Source organism: Loxodonta africana, chromosome 16 (genome assembly GCF_030014295.1).
Source record: "Loxodonta africana isolate mLoxAfr1 chromosome 16, mLoxAfr1.hap2, whole genome shotgun sequence".
Classification (NCBI taxonomy): Eukaryota; Metazoa; Chordata; class Mammalia; order Proboscidea; family Elephantidae; genus Loxodonta; species Loxodonta africana.
This window is the reverse complement of record NC_087357.1, coordinates 66,244,852-66,263,709: the sequence shown is the minus strand read 5'-3', so window position 1 is coordinate 66,263,709 and position 18,858 is coordinate 66,244,852. Positions and strand designations below refer to the sequence as shown.

At 42.9% G+C, this 18,858-nt stretch overlaps 1 protein-coding gene across 5 annotated transcripts in view; it reads left to right on the top strand.

Moving 5' to 3' along the window:
- The window catches only part of PBLD (phenazine biosynthesis like protein domain containing), a 53,995-nt gene that overhangs the window by 16,956 nt on the left and 18,181 nt on the right, over positions 1-18,858 (top strand). For 3 of the 5 annotated variants that reach the window (XM_023547005.2, XM_023547004.2, XM_010589170.3), the window contains exons 2-5: positions 2,842-2,960; positions 3,341-3,480; positions 16,449-16,548; positions 16,920-17,018. In XM_023547005.2, coding sequence (XP_023402773.1) covers positions 3,397-3,480; positions 16,449-16,548; positions 16,920-17,018 — 283 coding nt within the window. In that variant the 5' untranslated portion in view covers positions 2,842-2,960; positions 3,341-3,396. The remainder of the gene's footprint in view (positions 1-2,841; positions 2,961-3,340; positions 3,481-16,448; positions 16,549-16,919; positions 17,019-18,858) is intronic. The other 2 variants (XM_003409293.4, XM_064269637.1) reach the window with 2 other exon arrangements.

The window sequence follows — 18,858 nt, the reverse complement described above, 5'->3', positions numbered from 1 at the left end:
GATAAATGGGTGGCACAATCAGTTATATAGCTCTTGACTACTATCGAAGTTTGGCAGTTTGAACCCACCTAGGGGTGCTTCAGAAGAATGGCCTGGCGATCTGCTTCCAAAAGGTCACAGCCTTGAAAACCCAATGGAGCAGTTCTACTCTGTACACATGGCATTGCCATGAGTCAGAATTGACTCACTGGCAACTGGTTTGGTTTTATTATTGTTACGTGAAAATGTTTCATCTACTGAGAGGCCAGCATAGAAGTAAATGTGACATAGCAGAAAGCCTACTGAGTTGAAGGAAAGGCTCTGTGCAAACAGGCTGTGTGAATGGGTAGGCAGGCCTCATTGGCTCTCTGGCCCATTTACTCGTAGATCAGGCTCTGGCAGTGACTGTCCAGCTCAGGAGCTGCCTCAGCGGGCAGTCCTTTTGCCTCACCTCTTCTTCATCAAGGCAGTTCTGCCAGGGGATTTTTTCTGCTTAAACTATCTTTGGAGAAAAGATTCTATGACTAACAGCCATTGAATCACATGTAGTGGGTGCTCCCTCAGTTGCTCCCAGCTCTAACCTTCTCTGCTTCTCTGAAATGTGTGTGGACAAGCTAGTACCATGAGGAAACGACTCTTAGGTGGCTGGTAACCTTACCAGGTGCAGAGTTATGGATCATGGTAGAAGGATGATGATAAAGAGAACAGAGGGCACTTGGTGGCTGGGTGCATGGGACCCTGTGATTCCAGTCAGAAATATGTGTTGGCTCTTCGCCCTACTTGACCATGTCTTAAATCTATTCAATTGTGAATTCTTCACATTTTGCTTAAAACATACCACACTCCAGGCCAGGGCCATGCTATATGGAGTGGTAGGTGCCAAGCTGGCTCCCACTGTGAGCAGACCACATGGAGAGGGGCCTTTAAGACTGAGCACCAGCAGCCCCAGGCCCTTCTACTTACTGCAGGTTGAACACAGGTGCAATGGGTTCTCTTAAATGACGATTGAAAACGTTCTACAATAGATGGTCTTTTCTCCATTTTTTGCTTCCTAGAAAAGGTGCATAAGACCCCATAAACTTTTAGTACACTTCTAATAACAGAGATAGGAAAGGTATTGGCAAAATGAAAATGTCAAGTTTCTTCTATCACAGCCTGGAATAACATAGGCAGGGTGTGTCATTCCCAACACAGAGATCCCTTCTGCCTGCCTGTTTTAGAGCTACCCCATAAAATATAGCACCCAGCACAATATGGCCTGATAAGAACATTTACACCAAACATTAAAAATAAATGTTTTTTGTGGTGTCTGGGGTCTTAAATGCTACCAAGCGGCCATCTAAGATGCATCAATTGGTCTCAACCCACCTGGATCAAAGGAGAATGAAGAACACCGAGGTCACACGATAACTATGAGCCCAAGAGACAGAAAGGGCCACATGAACCAGAGACTTACATCATTCTGAGACCAGAAGAACTAGATGATGCCCAGCCACAACCCATGACTGCCCTGACAGGGAGCACAACAGAGAACCCCTGAGGGAGCAGGAGATCAGTGGGATGCAGACCCCAAATTCTCACAAAAAGACCAGACTTAATGGTCTGACTGAGACTAGAGGAATCCCAGCGGTCATGGTCCCCAAACCTTCTGTTGGCCCAGGACAGGAACCATGCCCGAAGACAACTCATCAGACATGGAAGGGACTGGACAATGGGTAGGAGAGAGATGCTGATAAAGAGTGAGCTACTTGTATCAGGTGGACACTAGAGACTGTGTTGGCATCTCCTGTCTGGAGGGGAGATAGGAGGGTAGAGAGGGTTAGAAACTGGCAAAATTGTCACAAAAGGAGAGACTGGAAGGGTTGACTCATTAGGGGGAGAGTAAGTGGGAGTATGGAGTAAGGTGTATATAAGCTTATATGTGACAGACTGACTTGATTTGTAAATGTTCACTTAAAGCTCAATAAAAATTATTAAAAAAAAAGAACTTCAAATTCTCATAGAATGCAGATGTTCTGGAGGCATTGAGGTTAGATGAACCCTCAAAACTAAATCTTTAAAACTTAAACCAAAACTATCCCTTGAAGTCATCTTTAAACCAAAACAAGAGTTTAGCTTAATTAGAAAAGAATGTCTGCCTTGAGCATTGTGTTCTTTCAAAGGATTATCATTATGAGATCAAATTGGCAACAGCAACTCGAAAGGTTAGATGAGGAGCTTAGGAGCTCAGGGCCCAGTGATTTCGTGTTGATGGTGGTGAAACAATTCAGAAAAGGATACGGAAAAAGAATATCTGGCCCAACTTGAAGACTGTAACCAACGTCACTGAATTGTGCATGTAGAAATTGCTGAATTGATGTATGTTTTGCTGTGTATATCTTCACCAAAAATATAAATGAATAAATAAACAAATCTGTCTTGTTTCACAGAGGATAATATCTAATCATCATATACACTTGTACAAAATAGAAATTTGAAATATGGAAATATAAACTGTGGATTGTCCTCATTAAAAAAAAAAAGGATCATAGAAAAAGAGGAAGACCCTCAACAAGGTGGATTGACACAGTGGCTGCAACAATGGGCTCAAACATAGGAATGATTGTGAGGATGGTTCAGGAATGGGCAGTGTTTTGTTCTGTGGTGCATAGGGTTGCTATGAGTCGGAGGTGAACTGAAACATTGGCTGGTAGGTGGCGCCACCATGAGAAATCCTAAGTACTTCTCAGCCAGTGCGTGAAAGTCCAGCTTTAGTATTTACTCAGCATATTATTTACTTAATTAATAAATATTGTATGCCAGGCCTTATTCTAGGAGCTAGGATTATAAAAAAAAAAAAAAATTTTTTTTTTTTTTTTATAGCAGAGAGGAAATCAAGAAGAAGCCCCAACTTCATGCTTCTTACAGTCTGGTTAGAATGATCCAAGAAGAATGCACATGAAAACTCAAGATATTATTTTTCATCTGGCAGAGTAGCAATGGTGGGACAGTCTCCTATTTTGTCTAAATTTGCACACTCTTTCTGAAAATAAATTTAACTGTGTGTAGAGGGTAAAATTCAGGAGTCCTGGTGGTACAGTAGTTAAAGGGCTCGGTTGTCAACCAAAAGGATATGATAGTGCTGTTAAGTTTTAGGTAGAATATGACAACTCAATACAAAATTTGGAAAGAAAACATTCTATTTATTCAGTATTTTGAAACAAGTTCCATTTAGAAGCTTAAAAATATTAGAGGATCACGTATCTTTAAATGCAGGCGTGTTAGAAATAATTGCTCGACTTTGTATCTGTGAACTGCTAGTTGCTTCTTTATACCAAGTGAAACATTAACTTTTTGATTTTTTTTTTCTTGCAACAACTAGAAGTAAAGCAGGTCACCAGCAATCTCGAGAGCTTGCGGAAATAGCTTGCAAGAAAAATGAGGCTCCCTCTTTTCATAGCAGATGCATTTACAGCAAAAGCATTTTGTGGGAATCCTGCGGCTGTTTGCCTCCTAGAAAATGTAAGTACTTGGTTTTGAGGTGCGGTACCTGAAGTTCTAGATTCCTGTACAAAAAAACAAAAACAAAAAAAACCAAACCCGTTGCTATAGATTCCGACTCTTAGTGACCATGTAGGACAGAGTAGAATTGCCCCATAGAATTTCCAAGGAGCACCTGGTGGAGTCAAACTGCCAACGTTTTGGTTAGCAGCCATAGCACTTAACCACTACACCACCAGGGTTTCCAGATTCCGATAGAGCCAATTATTTTATTAAAAAATAGTAATAATAAGATCTACCTGTTTGTTTACCTCTTTGATTTGTGGTCTTATCTGCAAGTTGATTTTCACTAAATTATATGTAGAGTGCTTACACCTAGGTTGTTTTTAGTTGTTGATTGCCGTTGAGTCAATTCTGACTCATGGTAACCTCATCTGTGCAGAGTAGAACTGCTCCAAAGGGTTTTCAAGGCTGTGACTGTTGACAAGCAGATCAGCAGGCCTGTCTTCTGCGGGGTCTCTGGAGGTTCAAACTGCCAACATTTCAGCTGGTGTGCTAACATAGTCTAGTACTTAGTCATGCCTAGGTTCAGCCTAGAAAGATGAAGATTCCTATAAGGAGGAACTAGAACTGCTTTTAGCTGTCGGGTTTTCACTTTGTTGATGAGAATATGATTAGATGAGTTTTGTGTGACTAGACATGGCCAACATTACATTTAGCATAAAATATTGTAACCGAATACCTTTAATCTTACCTATAGTTCAATTAGAAAATCTTTTCAGGAGCAGGAAAATGAGATTTCGCAAGGAATCAAGTTATTAAGTAGAGAGGTAGCTGGAATTAAGCTCTGGTATATAGAGAATTTTTTTTTTTTTTTTTTAGAGAGAGAATTTAGCTTACTGAAAGTATCATTTTAAAAATGACTTTTTGATTAGGATAAATATTAACAAAACAGTTAAATAGTCCTTGAGCTTGGGGCTTTGTGTTTGTTCCCGGGCAGTAGGAAACAAGCTAAGGTACCTTCCTACTCAAAGCCATTAGCGCAAGAGTAGATTACCTGAGAGTTACTTTAGTAACCAACTGATAATTTCAAACAAGTCATATTAAGCTGGGCAGAGTGTAACATTGGGGCTGGTGTTGGATTGCAGTGAATCTTAACCTGGCCTGCCTGTTAAAATCTCCTGGGAGCTTTAAAAAATTCCTGGGCCCTGGCTGCAACCCAGACCAATTACAACAGAATCTCTGGGGGTGGGACCCAAACATCACTCTTTTTTAAAGCTCCCCAAGCAATTCCAATATGCAATCAAGGAAGGTCAAGAACTGCTGAGGCTTTACTGACTTAGGTAAATAACAGTCCTTGGTGAGTTGGGATCGACTCGATGGCAATGGATTTAGCTTTTGGTTTGGTACACTTAGGAGCCCTGGTGGCACAGTGGTTAAGAGCTACGGCTGCTAACCAAAAGGCTGGCAGTTCAAATCCACCAGCTGCTCCTTGGAAACCCTATGGGGCAATTCTACTCTGTCCTATAGGGTTGCTATGAGTTGGAATCCACTGGACGGCAATGGGCTTGGTTGGTTGGTCTGTTTGTTTCTGGTACACTTATTTTCTCCTGCAAATGGAGCAATAAGATGGTGATCAAGGGCCCTCATCTCACCTTCACAACGCACTCATTTTGCAACCCTGTAGCTGGCATTTTCCCTCCACAAAATGCAGAAAGTAAAAAAGTTAAAATAGGCTTTATCAAGTAACTAACTCACAAGAGCTTGGGCAGATTAGTGAGAGAATAATTAACAGATTCCAGATTGTGAACTTTCTTTAGACTCAATCTGGCGAGCATAACTTCATGTCAGAGAATTGTGGAATTGACAAAAACTGCTAGGTCAAGAGCCTTAGTATATTTGCACCACGTCCCCATGCAATACCCTTGATTTATATACTCAATTTTAACCAGGTTTTAACCAAAATTCACATTATTTCCCCTACTTACCTCCAATACACTCATTAAAAACAGACTTAAACGACTTATCTACTTACCTACCTGTCGGTGGACAGCCCCAGCAAGGAAAGACCCTCGCTGTGCGTCCTGGCAGATAATCAGAAGAACTGACACATAGCCTTTTCCAGATTCATGAGTTCAGGGAAACTTACCGACACAGGCAAGCAGCTGCTCTCCGGCGGCGGCCGGCTGGAGTATTTTCTGCAACCACCTAGCAAGGGCCCCAAGCTTATACACCATTCCAGCTGGGACCAAGGCTTATTGTTTTCTCCTATGTCCTTGGGCAGTCAGTGTCCCAGGGACTTCACGTCCAGGTCCAGATGTTTTCCTCCCTGTTGCTAAGGCATTCTTCGGCCTTGGCTGCTAGCCCGGTCATGCCATTCCCAGCCTCATACCTTAGCCCGAGTCCATCCCGAATTCATCCCCAGCATGCTTCGGGGAAGAGCAAAGCTGATTCCATTAGGGAGGGGATGCATATAGCTGAATAGCATTACCCTACACTACCTAATTACCTATTTCTCCTTTAAAATATGTACTTTATATGTTATCTAGGAGCTCTGGTGGCTCAGTGGGTTAAGTGCTCAGCTGCTTCCTGAACGGTTGGCAGTTCCAACCCACCAGCCACTCCATAGCAGAAAGATATGGCAGTCTGCTTCCATAAAGATTTACAGTCTCGGAAACCGTATGGGGCAGTTCTACTCTGTCCTATAGGGTCGCTACGAATTGGAACCAATGGCAATGGGGTTTGTGTTTTATAAGCTCTTTATATATTTGGAAATACTACGAAAGAAAATTTAAGGTAAGAGCTTAACATAGTTCAAAGCAATATGCCTCAGTATGAATGGAAAAAGGAAAAAGATGAGGCAGTTTGTGATTGGTGGAAGAATGCAAAATGCTCATTAAAGTCTTCCAATTCATTTCTTTTGAGCCTTGGGCCTGTGAGGCCAGACTAATTTGATGGCCAATCAAGGGCACCTGAATAGGTATCTAAAGACTAATTTGCTAAGACTCTTCCTCTTGTTTTTCCACTCTGTGAACATGAGAATCCAGTCCTCTTGGAGGCTATTTTAACACTTTTCCCAGTTCACAGTCAGTAAAAATTACAATGAAAGGATAAGCCATGGTTTCTGTCCTTGGGCTCTTTTACCCATGGCTGGAGAGAGTGGACACCTGCTATACCTAGAGAGAACAAAAGTGAATACAGGAAAATATCAGAGACAAATAAGTGCCAAACCTTACACTGCTAACTACAATTCAGTAGGTGCTCGACCTATCATACGCATTCTACAACTATTTATTAACATTTATTGTCGGGTAGGGAGCCCTGGTGGCATAGTGGTTAAGAGCTTGGTTGCTAACAAAAAGGTCAGCAGTTCAAATCCATCAGCGGCTCCTTGGAAACCCTATGGTACAGTTCTACTCTGTCCTGTAGAGTCACTATAAGTTGGAATTGACTCGATAGCAACTTTTTTTTTTTTTATTGTGAACTAAGCTCTGGGCTTGGGACTGTAGCAACAAAAATTAATCAGTTTACCTGCCCTTGGGGCACCCAATGTTCACTGAGGAAAACAGACATGTAAACCTGATCATTGTTTAGTAGTTGCTACAGAGCTTGAAGGAAACCCTGGTTGCATAGTGATTAAGGGCTGCAGCTGCTAACCAACGGGTCGACAGTTTGAATCCTCCAGGCGCTCCTTGGAAACTCTATGGGGCAGTTCTACCCTGTCCTCTAGGGTCGCTATGAGTCAGAATCGACTTGACGGCGTTGGATTTGGTGTTTTTTTGGTTCACAGAGCTTGAAAGACTTAAAGTTATATATGTATCAGGGACAATATGGTCACAGAGAACAGAACAACTTTGGCTTTATGGGGGGAAAATGCTTCAGAGTTCACAGAAATATCATTTTTTTTGTGCTGTTTTAAATTATTTAAAACCTGAGCAGAATGATCCTAACCACAGAGAAATGTGGTAGGGCGGATAAAGATTAGGTAATTGCACTTTAAGCTTTTCCAATAAAAGAAAAGTAAAAAACTGTGGGTAACACAGTTCTAACAGTTTCTAAAATGTTCTAAAGTTTTGTTTCATTTTCTTTTAAGATGAGTGAAAAAAATTTTCACACGAGGAAGCTATAACACTGTGCATTAGGTGAAAGGAAAAACAGGCTAAGGGCTAAACAGAATATGTAACAGATATTAGAAAAAAATGTGTAAGACCTTGAAAAAATGCATGGTGTTCCTCAAATGCCTGACAATCAGTTTGACAATAGAGCTTGTAGCAATGAAGAGGAGTCCCTAGGTGGTATAAATGGTTAATGTGCCTCAGAAGAAAGGCCTGGCAATCTACTTACAAAAAATAAGGCATTGAAAACTCTATGGAGCACAGTTTTACTCTGGGTCTCTAGGAGTCAGAACTGACTCCCAAGTAGCTGCTTTATTTTATTAATTTTTTTAGAGATATGAAAATTTTATAGAAACAATGTCATAGAAACAAAAGAAATGAAGTAGATATCATGAAGATACCCGTTACCGTTGAGTTGATTCTGACTCATAGTGACCCTATCCAAAACCAAAACCAAACCCAGTGCCGTTGAGTTGATTCCGACTCATAGCGACCCTTTAGGACAGAGTAGAACTGCCCCATAGAGTTTCCAAGGAGCGCCTGGTGGATTCGAACTGCCGACCCTTTGGTAAGCAGCCGTAGCCGTTAACCACTAAGCCACCAGGGTTTCCAGTGACCCTATAGGACCAAGTAAATCTGCCCCATAGGGTTTCCAAGGAGCAGCTGCTAGATTCGAACGGCCAAACTTTTGGTTAGCAGCTGTAGCTTTTAACCACTGCACCACCAGGGCTCTGATTATGAAGATAGCTGTGTAAAAAACAATAGGGGCCCACGACTGACTATTGAAGTTGGTCAGAGAGCTCTGGTAGGGATGAGGGGAGTGAGGCTTTGTGTACGTTCTGTAAACCAGCTTTAATACTTAGTGAAAATAACATGTCTACAGGCTTATGGAGCCCATTATTTATTCTCTTTCACATTCTAACAAGGCCCCAGGTTTGGTTTTTTTGGTGTGTGCATTGTTCTGTGAGCCGTGTGTGTGTGTGTGTGTGTGTGTGTGTGTATACTTTACAGCTGGCTTTCCCAAAAGCAGCACTATTGACATTTTGGAAGGGATAATTCTTTGTCGTGTGGGGCCGTCGTGTGCACTGTAGGATGTTTAGCAGCATCCCTGGTCTCTACCCACTAGATGCCAGTAGCACTCCACTCCCCCGGTTATGGCAATCAAAAGTGTCTCCAAAAAATCAACCAAACCAAAACTATTGCTGTCAAGTCAATTCTGACTCATAGTGACCCCATAGGAGAGAGTAGGGTTTCCAAGGAGCGCCCGGTGGATTTGAACTGCTGACCTTTGGATTAGCAGCTGAATGCTTAACCACTATGCCACCAGGGTTTCCAAAGTGTCTCCAGATATTGACAAATGTGCTCTGGGGGCAAAATCCATTATTTCAGAGGATACGTTTTCTAAAGATTGGTTTATTCCCAAGTTTTCCTGTTAAAATTATCCAGAAAAAAAGCAATTTTATTGTGTGCCCGGTGTATACATTTATTTCAATTCAATTGACATTTACATACACATAGCTGTCTGCTATGTGTCAGGGACTGTGCTAGGATCAAATGTAGTATTTATATTACAAATGCATTGTTATTCTCTTAAACACTAATAATCATTTTTGGGCACAGCGATGATTGCATATTTCTGTGTCTCGTCTGCTTTTTTGTATAACTCAGAAGTGATTAGATTTAGAACCCACTTACTCGGGTATGAGCTAATCAACTTAACAAAGAAAACTCTATTTCTAAACAGATTACATCCATAGGTATAGGGGTTAGGCTTTCAACACATATTTTGGGGTACACAATTTAATCCATAACAAGGTCTTACTATTATTGTCCCATTTTACATATAAGGAAACAGAGGCAGAGGAAGATTAAGTAATTTGCCCAAGGACACAACTACTAAGTGGCTGACTTCGAATCCCTCGCAGGCCTGCCTGACTTCAGAGCCTGTGCTCTTTAACTACCATATTCACTAGTAGACTAAATGTGTTCCCCTTTGGTGTGTTCCATGGTCCCCCACCCTCCCCAGTTGTAACACACATTGCACCTATTTTAACTCCTTCCATTCCTGTCTGCCTCACTAGACTGCAAGCTCTGTGAGATCTAAACTGATTCTCACTTGCTCCTAACACACTCTACCTAGTACCTAAACAAAAAACGAGTTGCCATTGAGTTGATCTTGATTCACAGGGACCCTATGTGTGTCAGGGTACAACTGTGCTCCACAGAGCTGATTTTTTTTTTAATTAAAAAAATGTACATTTATGTGTATGTATTTTATTTAAAAAAAAAAAAAAAACCAAACCCAGTGCCGTCAAGTTGATTCCGACTCGTAGCGACCCTATAGGACAGAGTAGAACTGCCCCATAGAGTTTCCAAGGAGCATCTGGCGGATTCAAACTGCTGACCATTTGGTTAGCAGCCATAGCACTTAACTGCTATGCCACCAGGGTTTCCACATAGTTTATTAACATAATTTTTTTTTTTTTACCGTGCTCTAAGTGAAAATTTACAATTCAAGTCAGTTTCTCGTACAAAAACTTATACACACATTAGTTGCTCTCCCTCTAATGTGACAGCACACTTCTCCTCTCCACCCTGTATTTCCCATGTCCATTCAATCAGCTCCTGTCCCCCTCTGCATTCTCATCTCTCCTCCAGACAGGAGCTGCCCACTTAGTCTCAAGTGTCTACCTGAGCTAAGAAGCACACTCCTCACCAGTATTATTTTATGTCTTACAGTCCAGTCTAATCTTTGTCTGAAGAGTTGGCTTTGGGGATGGTTTCAGTTTTGGGCTAACAGAGTCTGTGGGCTATGTCCTCTGGGGTCCCTCCAGTCTCAGTCAGATCATTAAGTCTCTTTTTTTAATTAGAATTTGAGTTCTGTACCCCACTTTTCTCCTGCTCCATCAGGAACAGATCTTCTGGTCTCAGGCTGATGGAGTTCAATGGCTGATTTTTTGAAACAGATCGTCAGGTCTTTCTTCCCAGGTGCCTCTGGGTGGACTTGAACCTCTAACCTTTTTGACTAGCATCTGTGAGCATTTGCACTACCCAAGGACTTCTGCCTAGCGCATTTGTTGTTGTTGTATGCCGTCGAGTCAATTCTGACTCCTAGTGACCGTATATGACAGGATAGACCTGCTCCATAGGATTTCCTAGGCTGTAATTTTTATGGGAAGGAACGCTGGTGATGGAGTGGTTAAGCACTGGGCTGCTATCCAAAAGGTCAGCAGTTCAAACCCACCAGCTGCTCCTCAAAAGAAATATGTGGCCATCTGCTCCCATAAAGATTTACAGCCTTGGAAACCCTATGGGGCAGTTCTTCTCTGTCTTATAGGTTCAGTATGAGTTGGAATCAACTTGATGGCAATGGGTGTGGTTTGGTTTGAATCTTTATGGGAGCAGATGCCAAGTCTTTTCTTCCAGAGGTAGGTTCTAACCTCCGACCTTGCAGTTAGCAGCCCATTGCTTAATCATGGCACCACCATAGTTCCGTGCACTTATTAGGCAGCACTAAATAGAATGAATGAATGTGTGAATAGTATAGAATTGAGTGAATGTGAAGATATTGTAATCAATTAAATTATGACAAAACCTCCCTCTAAGCCTTGTAGTTGACCAACAAGTGTTGATTTTATGTCCTTGTTGGTGGGATAGAGGGGACAGTATGCAAAGTGAGTCTGAGCTTTGAGTTCTGTGATGGAGTTGGGGAGACTAGGTATCCGTTAGCACCACTGGGAACAACTGCAGGTGGCCTATGGTTTTAGTGCTGCGTTGTGTGGACATAACTTCATAATAGGAAATCCAGAGGCCACAGATGGACTCTCCCGTTTCTTCCGGGGGGGGGGGTGGGGGTGGGGGTTATGATCTTCCACGTTCACGTGATTTTCCTTTGCTGGAATCTGCCTTCAGCAGGACAAATGGACAACTGGACAGGTAAGGCAGAGCTGTCATATTTATGCTGTCATATTTCTAAACCGCCACAAGATGGGAGTATTTTAAAACTTTACTCTGATTTTCCCCGATCATTCAACTTTCTTGGGTTGTATGGTGATGAAAGTTCACTGGAACTCAGCAAAAGAAACATGACCCTGTTTGTGCTTTTGAAATTTGATTCAGGTGAGATTGCCAAAGAGCAATGGATACTGAAACAAGAGAAGTAATAGCTGGCGTTGGTTTGTAACTGTTACGTGCTGCATTTGAAAATAAGCTTGTAGTGTAAAACGGAAAGATTATTGGAGCCCAAATTCAGTATTTTGAACGAATGCGGTCTCTTTTTTTTGTTGCTAAGCCCTCAGAGTTGAAGCATTGCTCACGGTATTAGCCTTCTTGTGACTCACCCCTCTCTTGACCTTTGGTTCCTGGGTGGAAATTCAGTGGAAGCCCAGCTGCCTTTGATGCATGTTTGGGGCTGCTACTATCAAACTCTACATTGTCTCTGGCACCTCAGACAAGTAGCAGGCACATTTTAAGCATCCTGGGACAGAAATTACGGTTGTAGAAATGCAAATTGCGGTTGGCACAATTCATCAAGGTAGAGAGGATTAAAGAACCAATGGGCAGTGCAGTATGCATTCTAGCTGGTGTGCAAAAAAGCCCATTCGCAGAGAAATCTATTGCCAACAGATGGTGAGCTTGGCTGCAATTTGGAACGCTTTAATGCCTTTAAAGAGTTTTGTCCTTAAGGTCGGAAACCCTGGTACCGTGGTGGTTAAGAGCTACAGCTGCTAACCAAAAGGTCCGCAGTTCAAATCCACCAGGCGCTCCTTAAAACCCTATGAGGCAGTTCTACTCTGTTCTGTAGGGCTGCTGTGAGTTGAAATCGACTCGACAGCAATGGGTTTTTTTGGTCTTTAAGGTCGTGGAATACAATAGGCGAAGGAAGGAAGGACAAGGATAGGGCATTTGGCCAGATAAGAAAGAGGAAGGACTGGCACTTAGTGCAGGTTCCTGCAGCCAAGGGGGCAAGTCCAGGAAGACCAGCAGAGACTTTTCTTTCTCACTCCTTCAATCTCTGTTGAGGCCTGTGATTGCAGACACCGCCACATTAGGGACTTGAATGGCTCTGAGTTTCTCTCAGATGGTAATTGTGCACATGGGCCAGTTTCTACAGAGAACAATTAACCGGCCGTGGAGTTCAATTCTTAATATTATCGCCTTGTCAGCTGTGACTCCCCAGCAGCCCCCAACCATCTCTCCAGTCAGGTGAGCCTTCTCACTTACCCAGGCCCACAGGCGCCCACAGGTATGACAGGTGCTCACCCCATTTCATTCCTATCTTCCTATTTCTTTTTACCTTGGCTCACAGAATCCTAGAATGTCAGAGATTTTATAGTTCAGTCCCTGATTTAAGAGGAGAACACAAGTAAGGTCAAACGCCTTGCCCAGAAGCTTCCCCAGGACAACACTCTGAGCCCACCATTTCCTGCTCAACTCACCAAAACCTGACTTCTTTTCTAGATCCATTACAAGGCCCCATCTTTAACGTCTTAGAGATTTTGTAGTCTAAGTCTCAATTTTATGTTCTTGGTATTTCAATTATGTACTTTCTGTTATTGCTCAGCGTTGCTGTCTGTGGCTGTCTTGACTCCCCACCTAGATACCAATCCTCTGGGACGCAGGGCCATGTGTTGTGTACCAATTTAATGTGCATACGAATCACGTGGGGATCTGGTTAAAAGGAGATTCTGATTCAGGAGATCCAGGGTGGGGCCTGAGGCTCCGCATTTCTTACAGATTCTTAGGTGATACCAATGTCCCTGGCCCAGGGATCACACTTTGAGTCCTAACGTTCTACAACCGCAAGGGTTAGCACAGCACTTACTAGCTGACTGGTGGCTGCGTTCCCTCAGAAACCTCCTGGGAGTGCATTTTAATCGCTAGACATTGGTTTTCCTACTGCGGTGTGTTAAAGGAACAGTATTAGTTTGTGTTTGTTACGGGGAGGCAGCGTAGCGCGGCAGGTAAAACATGGGCTTGGAGCCACTCAGAATCCAAAGCTAATGTTTGTCAAGTACTCACTACGTACTGAGCACTGTGATTAGCACTTTACATGCATTACTGGGTTTAATCTTGTGAAAGAAAAACGTGAAGTAAAAAACCCACTGTGCTACATTTAGGTTTTCACAAAGTAAGTATCAGTGTGTTGAGTGATTTCTCTTTCTGTAGGACTACGAGTTTCTGTAGGTTTTGAATACAAATCTCCTTTAAGAAAAGCTTGATTAAGCCTTGTGCTAGGATTTTTACATAGTTTAAAAATCACGATCGATTTTTCACGATAACCATTGTTTCATACCTCATACAATTATACGGAAAGAGTTTCAAAACTATTTGAATCACCTAAAAGACAAAGGGTGTGTAACTTGCATAACTGAGAGGAGTGAATTATGAATTTATTAGTATAAAGTTATAATTTTTGTCTCCCCGTGGGTATCAGAAGCTCGGGAATAATATGTCTGGCCAAAGCGAAATGCATTGTTCTTGAGACTTCTTTTGAATTATTGTTGATTCAAAAATTGATTTTCATTTTCAAAAGGAAAGCTCATCCTTCAACTCATATTTATGAACCAACTTTTTTCTTGCGTTAACCCAAGTGTGTGTATAATTGTTGTTAGTTGCTGATGAGTCTATTTCAACTCATGGCGACTCCGTGTGTTATAGAGTAAAATTGCTCCCTAGGATTTTCTTGACCGTAATATTAACAGAAGCAGATCGTCAGGCCTTTTCTTCCACAGTACTGGTACCTTGGGCTGGGTTCAAAGCTTCAACCTTTAGGTTAGCAGTCAAGCGCAAGCTTTTGGGCCATCCAGGAACCATCGTATACATATACATGCTTATACGCATATATCGTGAGTACTGTCACCCCCATTTTAAAAGTGTGGAAACTGAGGCTCTTTGAGATTAAGTGACTTGCCTTCTCTTGCACTGCTACTAGGGATTGACCTAGGAAACAAATCCAATTCTGTTTTCAAAGCTCACATTATTGCTATTTTTTTTTTAACATTTTATTTTGAAAAATTAAAAACAATAGAAAAATTTTAAAAATGGTACAATGAACACCCATATACCTTTTCTCTAGGTTCACTCGTTGTTACCATTCTCCCACATTTGTAAAGCCCACATTCTTAATCGCTGTGCCGTTTTTGAGACATGTCATGATTTCAGGATCTTACCTGACCTCTCTGAGTTTAATTTTTTCAACTGTAAGGAGTTGAAATACCTATCTTGAGGTTTTTTTTTCTTTTTTTTAATGCTTTAGATGAAGGCTTACAGAGCAAATTAGTTTCTCATTAAACAATTAATACACGTATTGTTTTGTGACATTGGTTGCCAACCCCATGACGTGTCAACACTCTCCCCTTCTCAACCTTGAGTTCCCCTTTACCGACTTTCCTGTCCCCTCCTGCCTTCTTGTCCTTACCCCTGGGTTGGTGTACCCCTTTAGTCTCATTTTGTTTTATGGGCCTGTCTAATCTTTGGCTGAAGGGTAAACCTCAGGAGTGACTTCAGTATTGAGTTAAAAGGGTATCTAGGGGCAATACTCTCAGGGTTTCTGCAGCCTCTGTCAGACCAGTAAGTCTGGTCTTTTTGTGTGAATTAGAATTTTGTTCTACATTTTTCTGCAGCTCTGTCTGCGACTTTCTATTGTGATCCCTGCCAGAGCAGTCAGTGGTGGTAGCCGGGCACCATCTAGTTGTGCTGGACTCAGTCTGGTGGAGGCTGTGGTAGTCGTGGACCATTAGTCCTTGGACTAATCTTTCCCTTGTGTCTTTGGTTTTCCTCATTCTTCCTTGCTCCAGATGGGGTAGGACCTGTGGAGTATCTTAAATGGTCACTCACAAGCTTTTAAGACTCCAGAGCTACTCACCAAAGTAGGATGCAGGACATTTTCTTTATAAACTTTTTTTTGCCAACTGAGCTAGATGTCCCCAGAGACCATGGTTCCCAGCTTATCTTGAGGGTTTTTTTAAAAAGAGATTAAGTGGGCTAATGTATTTATTCATTCCGCAAATGTTTATTGAGCTCCTCCCACCCTGGGACGAGTATTAGGCATTGTTCTAGGCTAAGGACAAAGCACAGTCTGTGCCCTCATAGAGCTTAGGGATAGACCTTTAAGAGACACACCAGGTAATTCCAGATGGTCTAAGTACTGGGGGGAGTCCCTGGGTGGTGCAAATGGTTAATGTGCTCAGCTGCTGACCAAAAGGCTGGAGGTTCGAGTCCACCCAGAGGCACGTCAGAAGAAAGGCCTGGCAATCCACTTCTAAAATATCAATCACCGAAAACTCTATGGAGCACATACTCGACACACATGAGGCCACCATGAGTTGGAATCGACTCCAGAGCAACTGGTAATGTTGGGGAGGAGACAACACCTTTGAACAGAGTAGTTTGGGAAGGCTTCTGCGAGGAGGTACCCTCTGACCAGAGGCCTGACTGGTGAAAAGGAGTGGACCATACAAAGTGGGTGCTGAAGAGCAGTCCAGCCTGCCCAAGGTGAGTGCTGAACATTTCTTTATCCAACACGTTCAACAGAAAGGGAGGCTGGAGATTCCATTTGTGGAGACTTTTTAGAAGAGAGTAGATACTCTCAGGTAGAGTAAACATCTGAAAAAAGACAAAAGACAGAGGCCAGGCCGGGCAACTTTTCAGAGTCTGACGGGGCTTTGTACATCTACAGTTCTTCACAGATTATCTTACCCGTGAATTTTGGAAGGCCAGTCTTAAAGTGCCTTGAATTCCTTGACGATTATTTTCTTTTAAACATGTAACTTTTAATATTAATAAATTGCTTTATTAATTAGTGGTAGTTGCTTTCCAAGGAAGCTTGATTTGTGTTTCCGGAGTTTTAATAGCCTTTTGTTTCCGATTTAGAAATTGGATGAAGATATGCATCAAAAAATTGCAAGGGAAATGAACCTCTCTGAAACGGCTTTTATCCGAAAACTGCACCCAAATGACAACTTTACACAAAGTAAATGAGCGTTTTTTAACATTCCTGAATTGCACCGGGACCTGCTTTTTAGATAAGGGAATGATATTTAAGGAAAAGGCCCATTTATGATTTGCCTGCAGGGAATAGGTAGAGGGGAGATTCTCATTTGGTTTTCAGTTCTTGGGGGAGGAGGGAAGAGGGGAGGTGTTGGCTCGTTTGAATGTTTCAGCTTCAGACCTAGCACTGGGAAGCCCTAGGATGCCAGCCCAGTCCTTGGACCTCCTTTTACAACAGGTTTAAACTATTAATCCTGCTAGCGAGATAATTAGGAAAGAATAAGAAAATGAAAAGCGTGTAGCCTACTTGCATGGGAATTATCTCACCTCTCCTTGGCTTTTCCTCCTCCAAAGGTTCCTGTTTTGGACTCAGGTGGTTTACTCCGGCCAGCGAGGTCCCTCTCTGTGGTCATGCTACCCTGGCTTCTGCAGCTGTGCTGTTTCACAAAATAAGTAATCTGATTTTCTCTTACAAACCTATCCCTTAGCAAACAGCAAATATTTTTTAAAATTTTCATACAGTCTTTCTGATGAACCAAAGTGACTGGTCTGAGATGTTGCAGAGCTTGGTTCATGCAATTCACAGTGCGGAAACAAAAAGGACAATCTTCAACAACACTTTGGGCTTTCTAAGTGGGTGCCAGGCATCGCCGACAAGCCATGGCCCCAGTTCCTTATTGCAAACGGGGCACTGGTCTCTGTGACAAACATGGCAGGGGAGTGCCGAGGGGCAGAATAGACACTATGATATGTGATATGATATGTGGGGCCAGGGGACAAAAGGGCGTGCTTTGCCGCAAATATGTCCCCACCACAGTGAAGCTCCACAGTAAGAGACCCTTTCCTTTGACTTTAAAGGTTCACGAGCCCTGACTCTACCCATGTACCTTGTGAAGAGGAGTTGTTACAGCACCTCAGTCCTACTAGTTTCCATCTGAGCTGCATTTACCTCAATACATAAAGGCCAGGGCCTTGTGGGAATGGGGCAGAGGAGGGAGCCCTAGAAATGCCCTGGAAGGGGAGACAGAGCAACCACACACAGGAGTGGACGAAAAACAGAAATTTAAACAACAAAATAAACAGGATAAGACAGGGAATAACTGTAGGGAGTGGAGAATTGGAAAAGGAGGTCCTTTGGGATGCCGTGAGTCTGGGCGACTCCACAGCAGCTAACAGCAGGTCAGGAAGGTGTTGCAGAGCAGGTTGCCCCAGGAAGCCGACTCTGAGACACGTTTGATTTGCTTGCAGAAAGTTTTGCAGAGGATATTCTTGGGACCAATACTGGTAGGGGAGTAAAGAAAGCTGAGGGAGAAGTTGAACTGCAAAGTAACAGCAACAGAGAAAGGCCTAGGCTAAATCCACAGGGGGCTCTGAAGGTGGGAAGGCCCTTCAAGCAGCTTTGTTCCAAATAGGGGCAAAGGGACGGGCCTTTATACTGTCCATCCATCAGTCATTGGATGAGGGCTCTTCCCCTACTCCCGGAAAGGGCCAGGATCTTGGAGAAGTAGCTCTATTCGACCCAGGGCAATTCCCAGAAGACTCAGCTGAGAGCTGTCAGCCACCAATACTCCGTGGCAGGGTCAGGTACAGGACTAGGGTGAGGCAAGCAAGGCCTCAGGTTGGTACCCGAAAGGAATTCCTTCTTAAATTTTGCACTTTAGGGGACATGCTTACCTCACCTAGTCTGGGTCCTGAGGGGGACGGGGGTGGGGGATATGGGGGTAAGGAGGTGGGGGATACAGGGTTGCGGGGGTGGGGGGAATAATCTGAACAACAGTACGCAGTGGAGAAGGGGACCTTTGGACTGAAGAATAAGATGAAGGCATCTGTGCAAAGACCTAGAGTGAGAGGAAGAGCCTTCCAGGCAGAGGCAGCAGCACGTGCAAAGGCCCTGAGGCATATCCTGTATAACCAGAGGGGCTGGAGATTCCTGAGCAAGAGACTGATTGGCAGGAGATGAGGTTGGGCAGTTTGGCAGAGACCCCTCATGAGGGGCATTGCAGATGATGGTAGGAGTTTGGATTTTATTCTAAGTGCAACGGGAAGTTGTTGAAGCTCTTTAAAGGCCAAGATATAATATAATCCAATATACATCTTAAAAATACAATTTTGGTTTCTGTGGATAAGGTGACAAGAGTGAAAGCAAGAAAGCATCCTGAAATATTGGTTAGGAACTCAGTCTTGAAAAATAGGTCTTGACTGAAGTTGGATTGAGGGCCTTTCTAAAACTGGGCCCCACATTAGTTGTCCCACATTGGTTGTAATGTCTCTGAGGTTTGGAATAACCCTCCCG